This window comes from Phocoena sinus, chromosome 18, assembly GCF_008692025.1.
Source record: "Phocoena sinus isolate mPhoSin1 chromosome 18, mPhoSin1.pri, whole genome shotgun sequence".
In the NCBI taxonomy this organism is placed as follows: domain Eukaryota; kingdom Metazoa; phylum Chordata; class Mammalia; order Artiodactyla; family Phocoenidae; genus Phocoena; species Phocoena sinus.
The window spans coordinates 20,688,029-20,708,766 of NC_045780.1; the positions used below are offsets into that span (position 1 = coordinate 20,688,029).

Genomic DNA, 20,738 nt, shown 5'->3' on the forward strand with positions numbered 1-20,738 from the left:
ACATGGGCTTCCTTTATCTGTGATTAGATGTGGAATGTGTACATTCAAATTTATAGAATGCCCCACACAACAGTGCATAGGCCAGGCTATTTACCTCTTTACCTGTTAGTAAAGATGATTTCAAAGTGGCTTCAGAGGGAACTGACCAAACCTTATCGTCTTGGTGCAAAATCTCCTGGTCTCTCTACAAGAATACTTTCTTGCCTGAGACTCTGTGCAGTCTAGTACCTACTCAGTTTTTCTTGTTGTTGTTGTTTTTTGTTTGTTTGTTTGATTTTGACTAGTAGACTCTCTGATTTACTTTGCATGACATTTGCCCTTGTTTTAAGATTCTTTCTCTCAGCTTCCTCCTGATTCTTCCTTTAAATATTCCTTAGAAAGGCTCTGGCTTGGCCCCTTCTGTGTCATTTCATTCTTCCTCTGTGTCTTGCTAGTGGCACAGTGGCAATTGGACATGGGGTTTTGTGTTAGATACATCTGCTTTCAAAGCCTGACTGTGCTACTTCCTGGCTGTGTGACCTTGGGCAAGTGACTTAACCTCTCTAAGCCACAGATCCCTCCTCTGTGAAATGGGAATAAATGATTTGTTATTCTCGGGGATGTTGAAAATAATCAGGAAAAGTACCTGGCACATAGCAGAGACTCGGCAAACGTTAGCACACATCCCATGCCCTTTCCTTTCTTGATCTAGTTTAGTGTAAGCCCTTCCCAGTCGGCCTTCAGCAGACATGAATTCCTGAGACAGAACTCCAAATGTCTAGAGCTCTTTCAGGTCTAAGCCAAACTAGGCTCCACACCGGCTGCCCTCAGTGGAAGCGGGTGACTGACAGCTAGCGTTCACCTGGCTTTTGATCTTGATTCTCCCTTAGGTCTTCATCAGAAGAAGCAGCGTCTACGCGGCGCCGCCCCTTAACTAACTCCACGCCAGGCTGCGCCAAGGAGGGGGATGTTTCAGAGAGACCCCCGGCAAATAAAGCCAAAAATACCTCTGACATGGTTCCACAATGTCACTTCCATGTTCCTGGAAGTGACAAAGGACAAAGCCAAGGAACCAAAAGGATTGCGGTGCGGGTTTGGTTTTACCGAGCAGAAGGGCCAGGACTGGCTCACCTGCGTGTTGTTACTGAGCAGGTAACTGGGAGATTCTTTCCCCTAGAGACGTTAGGGCGCTGCTGGAGCGCGCTGAAGCTCCCTAGGGGCCGAGGGACGCCGTGCACTCAGCCGTACTGTCAGGGCTTAGGTTTCTATTTGTGAAAACTTTCTGTATTGGTTGGCTGCTTCTCGCCAGCCTCCACCGCGATCTGCGTGCTCTGCGCGGCACAGCTGTGATGGGTTTCCAAACCCTCGCTGCAGGCGGACAAGGACGATTAGGTTGAACGAATGCTGGCGGTGGCGTCCTCGGAGTGGGGTTCCGCGGGGAGCAGCCCGCTGAGGTCAGAAAGACGCGGCTCGCGCTCCGGGTAAGTTGCAGGTCCCCGCTGGGCCCATTGATTGCAGTGCAGACTTGAATCCAAATTACTAAGGAAGATCATTTCAGGCCATAGCACCGACGCTGAAGATGAATGCTTTGAGCTTTGGGGTTGGACATCTAAGTCCGCCAGGTGTGTGATTATCTCGTTTCGACCCCGGAAAGCGCGGTTCCATCTGGGCCCCCAGCGAGGGGTAGGGTGGGATTTCCGGAGGGAACCGAGGGAGGAGGGAGCACAGCTGCTCCGGCGGTCCCCAGCCCGCATCACCCAGGGCCCGGTGTCGGGGGGAGCGCAGGGGGCCCGAGTGGCTTCCAGCTCGCCTCTTTGGCGTCTTCCCGCGAGCAGCAGGCCGGGGAGTGGCGCTTCGCTTCCCTGGGGGGCTTCTCGGATTGCTGCCGGAGCCCCGGATTTTTTGGTTGGCGCGGGGAGATGGGGGTGGCGGCGTCAGGGCGCCGCTTCCCCCTCCTCGTTCCCCCTCTCGGCCGCTTGGGGGCGCAGTGACCGCGCAACGCGGCTCGGAGCCGCGCCAGAGACGAGACGCCGCGCGGCGCCCACATGGTTTTCCGCCGCTTGGTTGAGCCATGCGGGGCCGGGGACGCGAGAGCTGCGGGAGGTGCGGGGAGAGGGGGAGGGACGCCAGGTAGGCGAGCACAGAGCGGAGACTCGAGAGACCCCAAGGTAGGTCAGGGAAGTGCCGAGTCCCGCCCTCCCCGCCCCGCCCCGGGAGAAGGTAGGAGGGGGCATCTGGGTAAGGGTGGCGGATTTTTGTGGAGTTGCCTTGCAGGGGGTGGGGGTGGGGACGACCCTGTGCTCGGCTTGGGTCCGAGGGGCGCAGGAGCCGGATCACCAGGCACTTTTGCGCAGGGCGACTCTCAGTAAGCGCGAATCCTGCGCCCTGCGTGGTCCCGGACGCTGGGCTCCGGACTCGGTGGCTTTTCCCGGTTCTACAAAAAGCGCCCACACAGCAGGCGAAGGTCTGCGGAGGAGCACCCGCCTAACACGCCCAAACCTGGTGGCAAGCAACTTTTGGCTGCTTAACTGAACTACGTTAGAGTGCGAAAGCGCCGCGCAAGGTTTCGTCCGGCCGCCAGGTGTGACATCCACCTGCTGAGATTGCAGCGGCGATAGCGGATGCTGCGTTTCACCCTCACCCCGCCTGCCCGTGGCCGCGCGGGAGGTTTGCTACCGACCTCCTGCGAAATTGATGCTGTCGGCTTGGAGAAGGTAGAGCACCTTCAGAAGAGGGGTCCTTTAACCTTAATGGGAACGAAGACTCAAAGGAAAGGGGATATTCAAGAGCTTCCCTGTGTTATGCCAGTGCAATTTGGAAGGATCTTTAAATTGAAGATGTGCAGGCAAAGTGCAAAGGACTGAGGGTCAGCAGACTTGGGTTTCTTAGACCCTGTCCTGAGGCCGAATAGCAGAGGTCTCAGCAAGTCAGGAAACCTCTTTGAACTTCAGTGTGAGAAGCGTGGGGATGGTTCCTGCCCCACCTCACTGGGTGGTTTGGAAGAGAATTGGAGGGACGGTGGTATTTTGAAAAGTATAAAGTGTGGTTTGTACAAATTAAGCATTGCTGCCCACACCTTTTTCCTGGACACCGACGGAACCTTGCTCATAGCCGAGTTAAGGCAGGAACTTCGCGGCAGTGAGGGCCTTTTCCTGGTTACCTGTCAGAGGGGCGACATGCGTCTGTTTCTCAATCTCTTGTTGCAGTTCCTCTTCACGGCACAGCCGTCGTGAAACTGCCCAGCACAGTGTGACATCAGGGGACAGGAACTTTGTCTTGTTCATCAGCTTCTTTAGGGCGGGTACAAAGCGGGGGAGGTGCTGGGAGAGTGCACGAAAGTTGAAAGTCTTTGTTGGAGCGGCTGGGGGGTTAGATTTGATTGCACGTGTTCTTCAGGAGAACAGCTTTAGCTCCGAAAACATTGTTGGCTTTCTGAAGTTGGAGTTCTTGTTTTCTGACGCGGGGAAAATTCTGTCAGAGCCAAGGATAGACATCCAAGAATAAGCATTTTAATTCGAATGCTTTTAGAGGAAGCTAGGTAAAGAGCTCAGGAAATGTTTCCCACACAAATCATAGCACATATTAGCAAGGACAAGTTAGAAGAGTTTCTCTTATTACCAAATTTAGATTCATATATCTAATACTGAAAGGAGAGATTCGCATGGTTGGTTGTGTTACTGTTAAAATTTAAGCAGTCCATTTGAGATAAGCGTGTCCAGCCCTTCCAGAGGCTATAAAAGTGAGCAATGCTAGAGCCTGTATGTCATATTGTATCTTTTCATGATACCAAACAAGACCTCTGACTGGCTTTTCCATTTTAACTAAAAGGAGTTGAAAGATGACTCATTTAAGAGATTGGGAAATAAAACTAGATTGTCTAGGGGCTTCCCTGGTGGCGCAGTGGTTAAGAATCCGCCTGCCAATGCAGGGGACACGGGTTCGAGCCCTGGTCTGGGAGGATCCCACATGCCGCGGAGCAACTAAGCCCGTGCGCCACAACTACTGAGCCTGCGCTCTAGAGCCCGCGAGCCACAACTACTGAAGCCTGTGTGCCACAACTACTGAAGCCCGCGCGCCTAGAGCCTGTGCTCCGCAACAAGAGAAGCCACCGCAATGAGGAGCCTGCGCCCCGCAACAAAGAGTAGCCCCCGCTCACCGCAACTAGAGTAAAGCCCGCGTGCAGCAGCGAAGACCCAATGCAGCCAAAAATTAAATAAATGAATAAATAAATAAGTTTATAAAAAAACTAGATTGTCTAATACTTTATAAAATAACACAAAGGGTGATAATAAAGCTAACTTTTATAGACTATTGTGTGCCAAACTCTGATATGCATGTTACAATCCATTTAGTTCTCACAAAAGTCTGTAAAGAAACTGAAGCACAGAGACGTTGAGTGCCTTGCCCAAGGTCACACAGCTAGTAGTGGAGAATTTCTCTCAGATTGGCATAACAATTACATTTGATTGGTACTCTTGTGTTTGTTTCTTAACTTCTGCGCTGGGTTTTCTCCCACACATACAGGTGGTCAGGAGTGAGACTAAGGGCTCTGGAGCAGGGATTCAGGACCCTGAGCTTGCTGCCAAGTTGCTGTGTGGTCTTTTTTCTGAGCCTCGGTTTTCTCATCCACAAAATAGTGATAATAATTCCAAATTGAGCGAATGCTTTATTTCTCACGTGAACATGGAGCGTGAACTGTGAAAGAAATACTTCTCAGCATGTAAAGGGAAGTTTCAGAGTCAAAGTGTTTTTGTCATCGGTTAACAGTAGGCTGGCAGGTGGCAAATGAGTAAAAGCTGGAGGAGACTACACACAATGTGATTTACCCAACAATTATGTTTGAAATTTGTTTTAAAAAATTCTTGAGTTCTGTTCTTGGATCCTTAGCATTACGTTTATTAAAAGAGATAAATGCAAATTAGACCTCAGAGTTTTTCTGGCAAGTAACATTGAATAACACTCACAGCCAGCACGTGCTTTTCTCTGGTTGAGTTCAGGTGATGAAAATTGGAGGGTGGAGGGTTTGTTTGTTTGTTTTTTAATCCTTACATTCTACATCCTTTTATTCCAACAAGCTATAGTAGGTCAGAGAACAACCGAGTCCTGAAAATGTATGTAAGTTACTTCCCTATCCTCTCTTTCTTTGTTTGGAAATTGTTCTTAGAAGACAGCTTTTGGGACAGCCAGTTTAAATCTGGTGGGTGAGGAAACTTGAATTTCCGTATATGCTTATATTAAGTGTATTTTAAACAATACGGTTCAGCTGTCAAATCATTTGAACTGTCCTGTGACCTGCGTAAAATCTTTTTTGGGGGAGGTTCTCACTCTTAATTTAGAGTGTGGTCTTGATGGAGATTTGGGCTGAGGGAGGTAACCGTGTCAGTGTTACTGATGTGGCCAGGCTCACAGCAGCCGGTCCGCGCTTGGTGAATTTTGATGATCTGGAGTGATGTTTGGATCCGTGCTATTTAAAGGTCTTCCCTTCACCCCTGTGCTGTTGTAGGTTAGAATGTGGATTTGGAGCGAGACTGCCTGGCTGGGAAACTGGCTCCATTGACTAACCATGCCTCAATTTCTCATCTGTAAAATAAAGACAGTGTTGTCATATCTACCTCATAGGTTATTAGGAGGATCAGGTGTGTGTGTGTGTGTGTGTGTGTGTGTGTGTGTGTGTGTGTGTAGAAAGCTTAGAACAGTGTCAGGCACATAGTAAATGCCATCTAAGTGTTAGTAATGATGATGAGTGCTATGGAAAAAGAAACAGGGCAGGTACTTCCCTGGTGGTCCAGTGGTTAAGACTCCACGCTTCCACTGCATGGAGCATGAGTTCAATCCCTGGTCAGGGAACTAAGATCCCACATGCTGTGCAGTGTGGAAAAAAAAAAAAAAGGCAGTAAATGGGGATAGGGTATACTTGTAGGGATGCAGTTTTTAACAGGGTGATAGGGAAATTCTCAACCCAAAGGTAAATTTGAGTAAGACCGGCGGGTAGGAGGGTGTAGGGGTGTAAAGGGGTATAGTGGTGTAGGGTTGCAGAGGGGTATAGAGGTATAGGGGTACAGAGGTAAATAAGGGGATCAGAAAGGTAACTTAGGGACATAGACAGATATAGCACATGTTGAAGGTTTTTTTTTTTAACTTGGGAATTTTCTTATGGAAAATTTCAACCATTAAGTAGAGAGAACAGTCTATGTGCCCTTCTCCCACCTTCAACAATGATCAAAATGGCCAATTGTGTTTCATCCATATCCCCCCACTGGCACTGTTTTATTTTAAAGCAAATTCAAGAAATTCTATCAATTATTTCTAAATCCTTCTGTATATATTTCTAAAAGATAGGCACTTAACCAAACATGACCATGATACTTAATCTCTTTGACTTTGTTTTCCCATCTCTAAATTGGGACCAGCAGAACCTCCCCTGCAGTGCTTGTGTAAAGATAAGGGTGGATGCTTGGAGCCCTCAGTGTAGACAATCGGTTCCCCATTATTCAGCCATCATGCTGATGGTATTGTCCTTACTCTCCCTTGGGTTTTTTTTTTTCCTACATAGTTTAGTCATGGCATTTTCACTTCTACTTACTCTCTCCCTTCTCCATGCCTACTTTAGGCACATTTATTCCGTACTCCCTTTATCTACTCTCTTTTTCCCCTTTCAGCTTTCAGTGCTTTTTTTCTCAGCCTGACTTACAGCTTGTGCTCCTTTGATCTCTGTGGCACACGGAATACCAGTGCTCTATAGTCTTCTCAGACCTTTTTGAAAGGAGATGCGTACTTGGCCCATTTCATTTTTTCAACAGCATTATTGAGATTGAGATAGAATTGACATAACATAGAATTCACCCAATTAAAGTGTACAATCCGTGGTTTTAGTGTCTTCACAGGTATGTGCCAGGATTCCCACGGTTGGTTTGAGAACATTTAGAACCTCAAAAAAATACCTTTGACCTATTACTCCCTATCTTCCCATCCCCCAAAGCAACTGCTAATCCGCTTTCTGTCCTATGGATTTGCCTATCTGGACATTTCATTCATTCATAAATAAATAAATACATAAGAAATATTTTTGTCACTGGCTTCTTTCACTTCGTAGGATGTTTTCAGGGCTCATCCATGTTGTAGCATGCATTAGTACTTCCCTTCTTAGGATGGCTGAATAATATTACATTATATGGCTGTAGTGTACTTTGTTTATCCATTTTTCAGTCGATGAACATTTGGGTTGTTTCCACTTTTTAGCTATTCTGAATAATACTGCCATTAACATTCACGTAGGTATAGAAACATCAAATCACTGTTTTGTAACGGGAACTAACATAGTGTTGTAGGTCAATTATACTTCAAAAACAAACAAATTTATAGAGAAAGAGATCAGACTTGTGGTTGCCAGTGATGAGGTTGGAGGGGGAGGGGAGGGGGATTGGATGAAGATAGTCAAAAGGTACAAACTTCCAGCTATAACACAAATAAGTGCTCGTGATGTAATGTACAACATGATTATAATAGAATTAGCACATCTGTATGTTATATATGAAAATTGTTAAGAGAGGAAATTCGAAGAGTTCTCATCAGAAGAAAAAACGTTTTTTTCTATTTCTTTGATTTTATACCTATACGAGAGGATGGATGTTCCCTAAACATACTGTGATCATTGCTTCACAGTGTATGTAAATCAAATCATTATGCTGTAAACCTTAAACTTATACGGGGCTGTGTGTCAATTACATCTTGATTTTTAAAATTCATGTGTAAATTTTTGTGGTAACATATACTTTCATTTCTCTTGGGTATATAGCCAGGAGTGGAATTGCTTGTTCAAATGGTAACTGGATGTTGAACCATCTGAGGAACTGTCAGACTGTTTTCTTTCAATAATATAGCTCCCCAGTTTATTTTGCCCAAATATGGGAATCTAGCTATCTTTCAAGTGCAGGTACCCACCCTTACTTTGGGTAAATTTTTGTATTCATATTTTTCTAAGTCTTATTTAGTTATCTAATTATATTCATGTAGAAGCCTTTTTGTTATTGATGTTTTTTGTTGTTTCTTTTTTTAAAATTATATTTTGGCTGCGTTGGGTCTTCGCTGCTATGCGCGTGCTTTCTCTAGTTGCGGCGAGAAGGGGCTGCTCTTTGTTACAATGCGTGGGCTTCTCAATGTGGTGGCTTCTCTTGTTGCAGAGCACGGGCTCTAGGTGCGCGGGCTTCAGTAGTTGTGGCGCACGGGTTCAGTAGTTGTGGCTTGCGGACTCTAGAGCACAGGCTCAGTAGTTGTGGTGCATGGCCTCAGTTGCTCAGTGGCACATGGGATCTTCCTGGACCACGGCTTGACCGCGTGTCCCCTGCATTGGCGGGAGGATTCTTAACCACTGCGCCACCAGGGAAGCCCCTGTTTTTGATTTTTGAGTAAAGCATTACTTGAGCAGTGGTCCCCAAAGTGGAAGTTATGTACCTTTAGGGTACAAGATGATTCATTGGAAAACAAGAACAAAATGCTGTGTTCTTGCATCTTTTCAATGATGCTTTATAATTATACAATGTATTAGAATATCTGTGTATATGTAAGGTTTATAAGTAACTAGTCCTATATTGGAGATGTAAATGCAAAGGTTTTTTTTTTTACAAGTAGGAAGTCATATAAAATTCTGGGGACAACTGTTCTAAAGGCATGGGATCAAATATATGTAGCTGTGTGGTCATTAATCCCATGCTTTGTGACAATTTTGATGGGGAGATTCTTAAAATTACTTTGCTAAAGAAATTGAAAATATCCTGCTAATTTCAGCCCAAATGGAACGTGTAAATACCAGTGGAAGGAGCTTTGGATCAGGTGTTGGACTTTTATTTTTATTCTACTTCTGCTGATTACTAATGGTGAGACTTTGGGCAAGTCCCCTAAAGGTCTGCATTTCAGTTCCCAAATTGGCCTAATAACACGCGAAATATCATAAATTTTCATTGTGCAGAACGAGAGTGGTGAGTATGACAGATGCAGTGGCCACAGAAAGTTAGTCATCTGTTCATCTTGTGCAACCCTGCAGTTTTCTTAGGCAAATATCTGGGTTTCCTTGAACTTTTCCCTGGCTGGGTCTTCCCCTTCCCACCCCACCCTGCTTTCTGTCCTTCCTCTGTGTTCTTCTGACAACAGACCTTCAAAATGAAGGGTCATTGCCAAAGGTTGACTTGGACGGAGAGGAGTCCTGTGATGTCACCAGCCACCATTGCGGTGTGGCACTGTTTCCTTCCTGGTGCTTTTCGTATGAGAACACAGCATTCAGCACATGTGCAGTGAAGCTGCAGCTGTCTCAAAACTGCAGTTTACTCTGATTCCTGGCCACTGTCATGGAAGCTATGGAGTTGCATTATTGGGCATCTTAAAGGTTTCTGTGTGATCTGTGATCGCTTGAGTCTGTAGACATCCTTGGGGGATATTAGCCTTTGCTTAAAGTCAAAGCATGAAGGGAAGTAGATACAGAAAGATGGGAAGAGGTCCTGGGAACTGTGTTAACCAAAGAGCTCACATGCTGTGGTTAAAGGTCATTTCATTCTCTGCTTGCTTTTGTCTCTCACCTGGCATATGCTCAGTGAGACACCATGAAACTGAGAGAAGTGAATTTGACCTTTCACCCTCAACTCTCGTTTGTGATTTCTCTAATACCCTTTATTCTAAGGAAATGGTTGGCAGGTATTTTAGGTCGTGATCTCCAGTTTCTTCTACAGGGTGACGTCTGTTCTTGGCTTCCTTTCTTGGGCAACAGAAATAACCAATATAACCATACTTAGGTACTGTTGGTCAGTTTGTTCATTCTTTTATTCATATACTCAATATATTTATTGAGTACCTATGATATGCCCCTGTTCTAGATACTAGGGACAGATCATTGAAGAAAATTACAAGTTTTTAAAATGCCCTCAAAGATTTTACCTTCTAGTGGGTGTTAGTCACTGAGGTTAAATGAAATGAGGGGTAGTGCTGAGGAGTAAGAAGAGAAAGATAGTTGCGAAGGGGGAGAGGAACTACGGGGGAGGGGTAGTTGCCATTATTTATAGGGTGAGCAGGGAGGCCTCACAGAGAAGGTCACATTTAAGATGAGTCTTTGATGCTCCCAGTTATGTATTCAGGTACTAGCACTGAGGCAGAGAAAATCCTAAATCCTAAACCTGACATGCTCGCTCCTAGCCCTGGAGGATCTTTAAGATTCTTAGGGGTATTAGGAGCTAAAGCCATCTCCTCGCTACCATCAAAATGCTGGCTGCTTAAGGTCTGCAAGACTTTTGTCTTGTGAAAGAAAAGATCTAGTAAAAGAAAGTCAATCAAAAGCAACATGATTGAAGATGTTCATTGCTGTATATTTTATAATAGTGAAAAACTGAAAAGTTTCATCAATAGGAGTCTGGCTAAGAACTTATGATATATTTGTACCATAAAAAGTGGTAAAATAGTTAAGGTAAAGAATATACACCCTCAATGGGACTTCCCTGGTGGTGCAGTGGTTAAGAATCTGCCTGCCAGTTCAGGGGACACGGGTTCGAGCCCTGGTCCGGGAAGATCCCACATGCCGCAGAGCAACTAAGCCCGTGCGCCACAACTACTGAGCCTGTGCTCTAGAGCCCGTGAGCCACAACTACTGAGCCTGCACTCTAGAGCCCACGAGCCACAACTACTGAGCCCGTGTGCTGCAACTACTGAAGCCTGCGTGCCTAGAGACCGTGCTCCGCAGCAAGAGAAGCCACCTCCCGCGCACCACAACGAAGAGTAGACTCCGCTTGCTACAAATAGAGAAAGCCCTCGTGCAGCAATGAAGACCCAACACAGCCGTAAATAATTTAAAAAAAGAATATATACCCTCAAGACATGTTGATGAGAGAAAAAGAAGGTAGGTTTAGAGTACGTTTAGTATGATCTCGTGTGTATATAAAAAAGAAAATAAGACATATCTTCTGTTCTGACATATGTATGTTAATTCATAGAAAAAGGTCTGGATGGAATAAAATGGTTGACGATGTTATTTCTGGGAAAGAAGCAGGATTGGTGGGGGCTTGGTGCAGTGACACTGCTTCAGCTTTTACTCCAGGCTTCTGTGTTTTTGGCATTTTATAAAACCATAGTCATGAGTGGGGTTTTTGGTAATTATAACACTCGAAATTACTGGAGAGGAAAAGGTGTGCGACAAAGAGAAATTGGGGCACAAAGTGAGATTTGAGGTCGGAAGAAGGAAGATGAAACACTTCAGGTAGTGAGCGCTGGCCGTTCTCACCAAATCCTGTGATATTTTGTGACTGGTGAGTTGGAGCTTGTGCTGTGTTCTCAGGATGATATATATACATAGATGTCCTACATCACTCCAAAAACTGTGACCTACAATGGAGGACCCACAGATCAAGAAAACCCAGTTTCCACATTACCTTCTTTTGGTCTATTTGTAAGCATTGGGTGAGAAAAATTTTGTATCTTTAGGAAACATTGATTCACTTCCATCCCTGGATGAGTAAATCTGCTACCATAATAGAGCAGTTGTATCGACCACAGACGGCTTTCCTCTACCCATGACTTTATTTCCACTTTGTTGGATTTATTCATTCAGTCTGTAACTTTTATTGAGCCCCCATCTGCCACTCTTAGACAAGGCCCCTGCTCTCCCGGAGCTTCTAGTCAGGGGGCTGGGCAGAGATGACAGGAAGTATCAGGAAGTGAGAACTACTGTGATGAAAATTAAGCAAAGTGCTGTGAGAAGGCATAACCAGGGAACTACGTTAAGAGAGGTAGTTAGGAAAGACTTCTTTGAGGAAGTCATTCATAAACCCAGGCACGCATAAGACAGGAAGGAGCCAGATGTGTGATCATTTGAGGGAAGAGTGGTCCAAGCAGAGAGATTACAACGGGGCCCAGAGAGTGGGCAAGGGCGTGTGGGACTCAAGAGTTTGCTGCATGGTTGGGACTTCCGGAGGTTAGCCAGGTGAGAGAGGTCTGCGGGACAGGATCATGTCATGCCTGGAGGACAAGGTAAGGATTTTGGATTTTATTCCAGATTTGATGGGAAGCTATGGGGGGGGTCGATTAGGGGAATGATTTAGGTTTATAAAAGATATCTCTGAATAACTTGATTATAAATATGTGAGAGTGGAAGCACAGAGACCATTGGGAAGATGGCGGGAGATCCAGTGGGAGAAGATGCTGACTTACACTAGGGTGGTGGCTGTAGATATAAGCTTGCTGGTAGGTTAAAGATGGAGCGCCTGGGAAGGTAGGGTCAGGACTGACTCCTACATTCGGGGCTTCAGCAACTAGGGGGTTGCTGAGATGGGGAAAACCAGGCAGGAGCAGATTTGGGGGGGAAAAATCAGTGTCTCTTTTGAATATATCAGGTTGTGATGCCTTCTTGACAAACGTCAAATAAGCAGTAAGATACACTAGCCCAGAGTTCAGGGGAGGTCAGGAATAGAGATCCATGTGGGAGCCGCCTATACATAATGATGGTGTTTAAAGCCCTGGAACTTTTTTTTTTTTTTTTTTGCGATACGCGGGCCTCTCACTGTTGTGGCCTCTCCCGCTGTGGAGCACAGGCTCCGGACGTGCAGGCTTAGCAGCCATGGCTCCCGGGCCCAGCGGCTCCGCTGCATGTGGGATCTTCCCAGACCGGAGCATGAACCCGTGTCCTCTGCATCGGCAGGCGGACTCTCAACCACTGTGCCGCCAGGGAAGCCCAAAGCCCTGGAACTTTATGAGAACCAAAGTCGGAGGCTCACTGCAGTGTGCCCGTGGATTTCACCCTACCTTTAGGGTCACTGCCCAAGCAGACACCTCCATCTCTAAACCTTCCCCCTGCCAACCTTGCTTTGGCTGTTGAAGGCTGTTTGGAGCTTGAAAACGTGAAGGACAGTGGGAGAACATTAGGAAGACACATGTGCTGGGCCTGTAATTAGTGACGAGAGCGCTTCTCATTTGTGTGGCTCTCAACATCGTAATCACTGCCTAATTTACTAAAGCTAAAGACGGGGCTGAAAAGTGAGTGGACCATCTTAAAGACAGAGTCTAGGTTTGTAGTGTGGTCTTTAGATATTGTAAGCTAATCGTAAATTTGAATTGCTGTTATAATCTAAGTATTACAGGCTCATGCAAAGTTATACAAAACAAAAGTTTTTGGTGCTATTGGTTGTTCTCAGTTTCACATGCCTACTTTGTTGAAATACAAACACAAACTAAATAGAAATAAGAAACTATGAACATGTGTCTTTACTTCCAGATGGCATTCCCATTTTGAGTTTGACATTTAATGCATGGACGTTTTACATTTTTACCTGTGTTTTTATCAGCAGTATCCTTATACGACTTTATCCTGGTATAAAAATAATATTTTTATGCTTTGAAATCCCTTTCCTATCCAAATGTCATATCCCTTACATTTGCTTCTAGTTTTATGGCTGATTCATTTATTAATTTTTTCCTTTTTAATCCAAGCGGAATTTACTGTGTTGTATAGGACGAAGTACAAACTTTATTTCTTGTTTCTTTGCTTCCTTAAAAGAATTTGGAGTTAAAAATATGATCGAGCCCTTGTTTATCGTGAATGATTCTTGCTCATTGCAGGTAAGCTCCCCAGCCCTCTAGCTGACCAGGTGGTGAGTTCAAGGTCCTAATCCAACAGCACAAGGGAATTCACACCAGCCCTGAGCCTCAAAGATGGTGTCACAGTCGGCGGGCCGGCAGGCCTCTCCTGTGGACCCCTGGGAAGGAATCAGCAATGACCCTGGCGACATTGATGGTTCGCCCAGCCTCCTGGACACGGACCACCTCTCTTGCGCATCAAACATCAGGTTTACGAGGCACAGAGCTGCCTGGATTAACCCCCAGTGTGAGCAGCAACAGCTGCAGGACTTGCCCCCCCAGGTGCCAGCAGTGGGGAACAGAGAGAGCCGTGTTGCCTGGGACGCTGCCTCTCCCTTGGGCCCTTCACCGTTATCTCTTGGGTACTCCGTGGTGGAGACATCATTGTCGAAGGGCACTGTGGACTCCATGGGCAGCTCCTCTGCCCGGGGCTCAGCTGAAAAAGGCGGTGACTTCTCTCTTACTTCAAAGGAAGAACGGGCAGTGCTCCCAGGACGCTGTCCTTGGACGCCTCTGTTCACAAGCTCCAAGATTGACTTGGCTGCCTCCCCGTGTCGTGAGGCTGACAATACTTTTTTCAAGCCTTCCCAGCTGACAGCTTCCACTGATGCAGGTAACTCTGGTGGGGACTGCCCTCCTTCCTGTCTGTTCTCACACCAGCTCTGCCCGGGGCTGAGGCCAGGTGTTCCTCGCGAGGGAAAAGCTCCTGAGTTTCCACTTTGCCCACGATCCAGGGCATGGGCTCAGTTCATGCTGTCTTTGGCCCAGCACCATGGGTCATGATGGGCGGAGTCAAGGATTCCCCTTCTCCTTAGACTGTAGGGAAATGTCATCTTAGCTCAACTTAGTTGATAATCAGTGTCACCTGCCATCTTGGAGCAGGTATGTGCCCTGCAGGAGAGCACCAGAAGTGCTCTGCATTCAGTGTGGTGATGGAAGGTGGTCCGGACAGAGTGGGCTCCGGTTCACACCAGTGCTGAGGTAGGAGAGGAACTCGCCTCCCCTGTTAGATTTACCTGGACAGGGTGTGGCTAGAAAAAAAGTAATACTTAAACACAGTAACCACAATTCCTCCAAACTGGAGAAAACCTTTTCCTGTTAAAACCAGGGCTATGAGGTGACACACATATTCCTAAAATACTGAAATTCCTAAAATGGGATAATCCATACCAAACGCCACTCAAGAGTCAATAAATTAGCAATTCTTGTTAAAATGTGTGGCATGCTTAGTTTATTTTTAAATACTCATTATGCTATATTCACATTTCTCACTGTTGTGGCCTCTCCCGTTGCGGAGCACAGGCTCCGGACGCGCGGGCTCAGCGGCCATGGCTCACGGGCCCAGCCGCTCGGCGGCATGTGGGATCCTCCCGGACCGGGGCACGAACCCACGTCCCCTGCGTCGGCAGGCAGACTCTCAACCACTGCGCCACCAGGGAAGCCCTATATTCACACTTTGCATTAATGTGTATTTCTGTTGGAATCCTTGTTCAAATAGTCAATGAAGTTTTTTCTTTCAAAACAGTTTTAAAAGCTGCCTGCCTTTGTGTGTGTGTGTGTGTGTGTGTGTGTGTGTGTATTTATTTCTCACTAGCAGGAACCAGTCCTCCCACTTTCCTAAGATACGGGGTTTATTTGTTCTATTGAAACTTTTGAAAAGTCAAAGATGGTGACCATCTTTAACATATTATTAATAGTTTAAGAGGAGCAGATTTTGGACAGTCTCCGTGGGCTAAGTTTGAGTTCAGAACCAAATTTGAGCAAAATGGCACAGTCTGACTATAGGCCTTTTTTCTCTTTTCGCTCACCTGGTCGGATAGCTCTCAGGAAAAGAGTGACTTGTAAATCCACTGGTTGAAAAGTGAGAAATTAGTTTCCTACTAGGTTGTCTCAGGGGAGAGTGAGGAAAAAACGGAAAATTGAAAGGCCTCTCTCCCGCAGGCCACCACCACGACAACTTATAAAGTGACGGAAGATGACCTGTAGGGCTTAGTGTACCCCTGCCCCAAATCATTTTTTGTATTCCTCTACAGGAAGTGGTTCTGCAATTTCAAGTTATCCTTTCTCCAAGAAAGAAAACAGGCACCCCAGCCGCTTTGTCCAAAAACAGTGATTCCCAGCAATCTAAGTACCTTTAAAAACCACTCTGTCTTTTGAGAGTATCTCTTAAACTTGGTAAGGGGATTCATTCCATGGGCTTAAGAAAAAGAAGTCCCGAGGGAGATGGTTCTTTCTTTCTTTGATATGGGGGCAGCAGTGGGGAGAGCAGGCATTTGCCACAAGGCCTGGGATTTTCCTGGATCTGCTGCCTCTCAAAGGGCAGCAGCAGGGTTTTCCTTTTTTAGATTATTTGGGAGGGAAAGACACCTGAGCCTGTCAGCATTTCCTGGGGCTGTAAGAAACAATTCCTTTTGTCTGCGTAGGATCTACACGTTTACAAAGTGGTTTCACATTCCTTATCTCCTTCAGTTTCCTAATAAGGTAAATATCCCAATAATAATAATTATCCCAATTCCAGGGATGAGGAAACTTTACTGCAGAGGCATAGCTGGTGAACGGGGGTGGGGTGGGGTGGGGTGGGGGTGGGCCTGGAACCGGAATCCACTGTCTGATTTTGCTCTGTGCTTTTTCCTCTATCCTCAGGGTCCCCAAACTATGACCTGTAGCCAAACCCCGCCAGACTCCTGATTTTACAAATACCGTTGTGTTTGTTTTGTCTGTAGCTGCTTTCTCAGGACAGTGGCAGAACTGAGTAGTAATTGCAACGCATGCTGTGTGGCCCTCAGATCCTACAATATTTACTACCTAGTCCTTTTCAGGAAAAGTTTGCCCACCCCAGACAGCTTCTGAAGCTAAGAGGTCCAAAGTTTTCATGCAAGAGTGGACTTCTTGAAGACGAGGCAGAGGGGTTGGAGGGATTCTGCTTGCCTCTCTGTTTGCCACCCCGAGAGCTGTAAAGCCTTCAAAACATCTGTACCATTTAGTTCTGATTCACCAGGTTGGGACAACAGCGCTTATGGCTCTCACAGAAATGGTTTGCCTTACAAGCTGCAATAAGATGTCACATGACAGGCCTCATTTTTGTCTTGGTGGTGTTCATTGCCGGTAATGGAGTGGCTTAATAAGGACGCAGAGTGGATGAGTCAGCCGAATTTATCCTCTGCATCTTCTTCTTGTTCTTGGCTGGAGGAAGAACGTTTTAGAGAAGCAGCGCTGACCTTTTTCAGATAGATTTTGTTTCTGTAAACAGGAAGTTTTAGGTCAAATGCAGTGAGTTGGAGGAATGAGCCCACAGTTCTTGAGGCCCTGCTTCTACACTGCCCCTTCTCACCCTGCATCTCCTGTAGGTAGATTCCACGATCCTCTTCTCTTTCCACCCTCTTTCCTCATCGGTCTCCTCCATTCCCATGGCTCTCTGGGAATCCTTCTCTGAGGATTCCTCCCAAGTTACTCCAGAAGCTTCTTGCAGAAATGATGACCCTCTGCCATCTGCAAGGTCTACCATCAGAAGGCTCTTTGTTGCGGCGCGAGGGCTTCTCTCTAGCTGTGGTGTGTGGGTTTTCTCTCTCTAGTGGTGGCGCATGGCGCACAGGCTCCAGAGCACGTGGGCCCCGTAGTTTGCGGCACGCGGGCTCAGTAGTTGTGGTGCTCGGGCTTAGTTGCCCCGCGGCATGTGGGATCTTAGTTCCCCGACCAGGGATCGAACCTGCGTCCCCTGCATTGCAAGGCAGATTCTTTACCACTGGACACCAGGGAAGAGCCTGTGCTGATTTTTAAAACAGCACTTAAAAACCACTCCCTAGAATTGTTCTCAGATAACCTTTGAACTTCTTTTTCTCTATTTTTAATAACTTGCTGTATTGGCAGGTGCTATTCAAGTCGGTGGAAGAACCGTTTCTTCAAATTCCGTCTCACCAGAGGCATTCGTGCTCCCTGTGGATGTAGAAAAGGTGAACACAGCTTCTTTTTTCTTTTTAAAACCACCGAGAGCGGTAATCCCCTAGAACATGCTGTTCTGATTTCAGTCTGGAAGCTTCACTGGATGACACGTGGCAAATAAGTTTCATTTCAGCATTTGATTGGTAATGTGTGCACTCAGCTGGGAAGTTCTCCATGATTGATGAATGAGGTCTCCCACTGAGGCACCACCGGTCTAGGGTTTCATATCACAAGAAATTCAACTTGGGTCATCTTTTGGTTGCAGTGGGCTAAATCTTCCGTCTCTGGAAGATATGGGCTGTACTTGATGTAATGACCTATGATAACGCAGTTAAATAAACATTTATATGTCTATGCATTAACTCCGCTTAAATACGACTTCTTGATTTTTCAATCTAATACACCCTCAGTGGAAAAAAAAAGTTGATTATGCCTGTGAGAATTTTAACTGATCATCTTTTCTTCTGCAGGAAAATGCCCACTTTTACATCGCAGATATGATTATCTCAGTCATGGAGAATATGAAGTGTAGTATTCTGAGTCAACAGCACACAGAGACCTGGAGTACAGGAGGGGCCAGCGGGTCGCTCGGGAATGAGCCGGCAGACTTGGAAGTGATGTTTTATAGCCACATAAAGCAGGAATCCGGCTCTTCCGCTTCGTCCGACAGTGGCTCTGAAGGCAAGTGGGGCAAATATGAGAAAGCTTCCTGCTGTATTTGCCACGTGCATCCCCTCTGTCTAAAGCTTCTGGAGTAACCTGTACAATGCCCACCATTTCTGCCGCTTGGCTTGGCATTGGTCACTGTGCTCCATTCAGTTATGAAATCGATGTGCTTTTTTCTTGGGCGCCATCCTGCTTTCCCTCTTCCTCTGTCTTGTCATTCAGCATCCCTCTTACACAGGCTTCCTTCACCCCCCCCCCCACCCCGTAGACCTCTTTCATTCATCCCAATAACAAGGAGCCCATGACGCGCTGGGTGCTGGGAATCCGCAGGAAACAGGATGTGCTCCTTTCCCCAGGGAGCCGTCACGCCAGAGCAGAGGCTGAGAAAGGGATGCGTGATCGCTGGGCTAACAGAAGCAAGGGCCCGGCATGGCGAGTCACGGGCTCAGGGCATCTCTCTTTATTCTGGGATCCAGGGAGCCTTCCTGGACCGGAGGGGCCCTAAGCTGAGAACTGAAGTTAGGACTTAACCATTTTCTTCCCATTTCCTAAGTCTGAGTCCTGCTTCAGTCCTAGATTCTTTCTCTATATTTACTTCCTGGGAGATTCCATCCGCTGCAATGCTTTTCCATTATTCCTTCTCCCTTGATATCTCCCCAGTTTCTTCCCAGCCCTTCACCTCTCTTCTAAGGGCTTACTTCACAAGCCTGGGAGCTGTTGAACACGTTTACCTGGTGGGCAGGTAACTAACTTAACTTGTCTAAGCTAGTCATCTATCACTCCCTTACAACCCCCCTCCTTTCAAAAAAAAGATGAAAACTAAAGCCTCCTTTTCGCTGGGACTGCCTTTACTTAGCATCTTAATCAGGAACCTTCCAGTGACGAGGGAGGCACCGGCTCCGTGTGTAGCACAACGCCTGGCACAAAACAGGTGTGCGATCAATAGATGTCAAATATACTACCTCGCTCATATTTACAGGGATTTGTTAAAAAAAAGGATACAAAGCATCCTCATCGAACCCAGTGGTGGCCAGTACAGAACTGACGAGTAGAGAGGCAGCTCTGGTATCTGTCTTTTCTGGGGTTTTGTGGCTTCTCATTACTTCTCTTCGTGCAGTCTTTTCCTGCGGCTAGACTTCTACCCTCCCCCTAGCATCTGGTTTCAGCTCGGCAGTCCCCCTGATGGCTCAGTCAGGGTCTCACAGCTCAACCTAGCCTTTCAGGACCCCAAGTCCACATTCCCAGGGAACGGCACCTGGCTGGGCCTGCTTTGACTGGGTGTCCACAACTGGTCAGCCAGCGGTGGCCAGGGGAGCCGGGGAATGTGATATGGACCATTGTCCCCCTTGAGGCCACCCGTGGGGAGAAAAGAAGGGGTTCGTATTCCTGTACACGGGGCTCTACCTGTGCCTCTTCTTCCTCATACCCATGCTCCGTCCTGTTTCTACAAGGGAAAAAAATCAGTTCTGACTTAACAGTAACACAACATCCTACCACCTGTGCCCCAGTCCCACCTTTCACCTGGACCATCACAGCAGCCTCTGGCCAGTCATTCTGTAACAGCTGCATCTAGGTCCTCCATGTATGTTTGCTGTCTTTGGTTTTCTCTCTTTACTTTCAGCCTCTTTCCCCTCGTTTATTCTACACACATCTCTTCTCCTAGAACACAGCTTCTAATCCTCTAAAATGGCCTGCTGAGTTTGTTCCACATTTTACCCTGGGATTTCAGCCTTTGGGGTCCACCTGCTCCCTGCCTCTCCAACAGGCATCTCCCGCCATTTGCTTCCCTGTGCTGTACCATGGGCTCCAGTTTTACTAGCCTGTTCTACTCACTGGCAGACATTTTTCATAAGCCCCTGCCTCCCTCCCTTTGCTTCCCTGGGCTCCCCTGGATTGCCGGTTCCCCAGGAACAGCACACCAGTTCCTTCCTCCTTCTCATTCTTCAAAAGCAATCTCCCAGTACGAGCTCTGTGGCGTGCTCCCTGATTTGTATCACAGGGCAGAGGGACCATTCATGGGAAATGAATCGTAAGCTGTGCTCCAGGATGCTCTGTGATTATCTATGTGCATGGCTCCCCCGACCTCTGAACTTCTGAAGGCCTACGACACACACCTTGCTTTCTTGTGGTTAAATGTGTCGGTGTCTCAGCCCCCTCATGAGGTCTTAAGCTCTTTGAGAGATTAGAATTTGTCTTATTTATATTTGCATTCAATATAGTGCCTGGCCTGAAATATTTTATAAATATTTGTTGAATGGTTGACTGGAAGCTCATGCTTAGCTGAAATTTTGTTTTTGTTGTTTTTGTTTTTGCAGTAAGCGGGCCTCTCACTGCTGTGGCCTCTCCCGTTGCGGAGCACAGGCTCCGGACGCGCAGGCTCAGCGGCCATGGCTCACGGGCCCAGCCGCTCCGCGGCATGTGGGATCTTCCCGGACCGGGGCACGAACCCGTGTCCCCTGCATCGGCAGGCGGACTCTCAACCACTGCGCCACCAGGGAAGCCCTTAGCTGAAAATTTTTAAAAATATGAATATGTGAAATGAAATTTTA

General features: G+C 46.8%; 1 protein-coding gene across 5 annotated transcripts in view; it reads left to right on the top strand.

Annotated features, from left to right (window-relative positions):
- The first annotated feature begins 1,355 nt into the window (after positions 1-1,355).
- The window catches only part of RUBCNL (rubicon like autophagy enhancer), a 36,811-nt gene continuing 17,428 nt past the window's right edge, over positions 1,356-20,738 (top strand). The window contains exons 1-4 of one of the 5 annotated variants that reach the window (XM_032611668.1): positions 1,356-1,460; positions 13,567-14,197; positions 17,452-17,534; positions 17,994-18,204. In XM_032611668.1, coding sequence (XP_032467559.1) covers positions 13,660-14,197; positions 17,452-17,534; positions 17,994-18,204 — 832 coding nt within the window. In that variant the 5' untranslated portion in view covers positions 1,356-1,460; positions 13,567-13,659. Of the gene's footprint in view, positions 1,461-2,061; positions 2,148-11,782; positions 11,983-13,566; positions 14,198-16,875; positions 16,928-17,451; positions 17,535-17,993; positions 18,205-20,738 lie in introns of those variants that run through there. The other 4 variants (XM_032611669.1, XM_032611670.1, XM_032611667.1 and 1 more) reach the window with 4 other exon arrangements.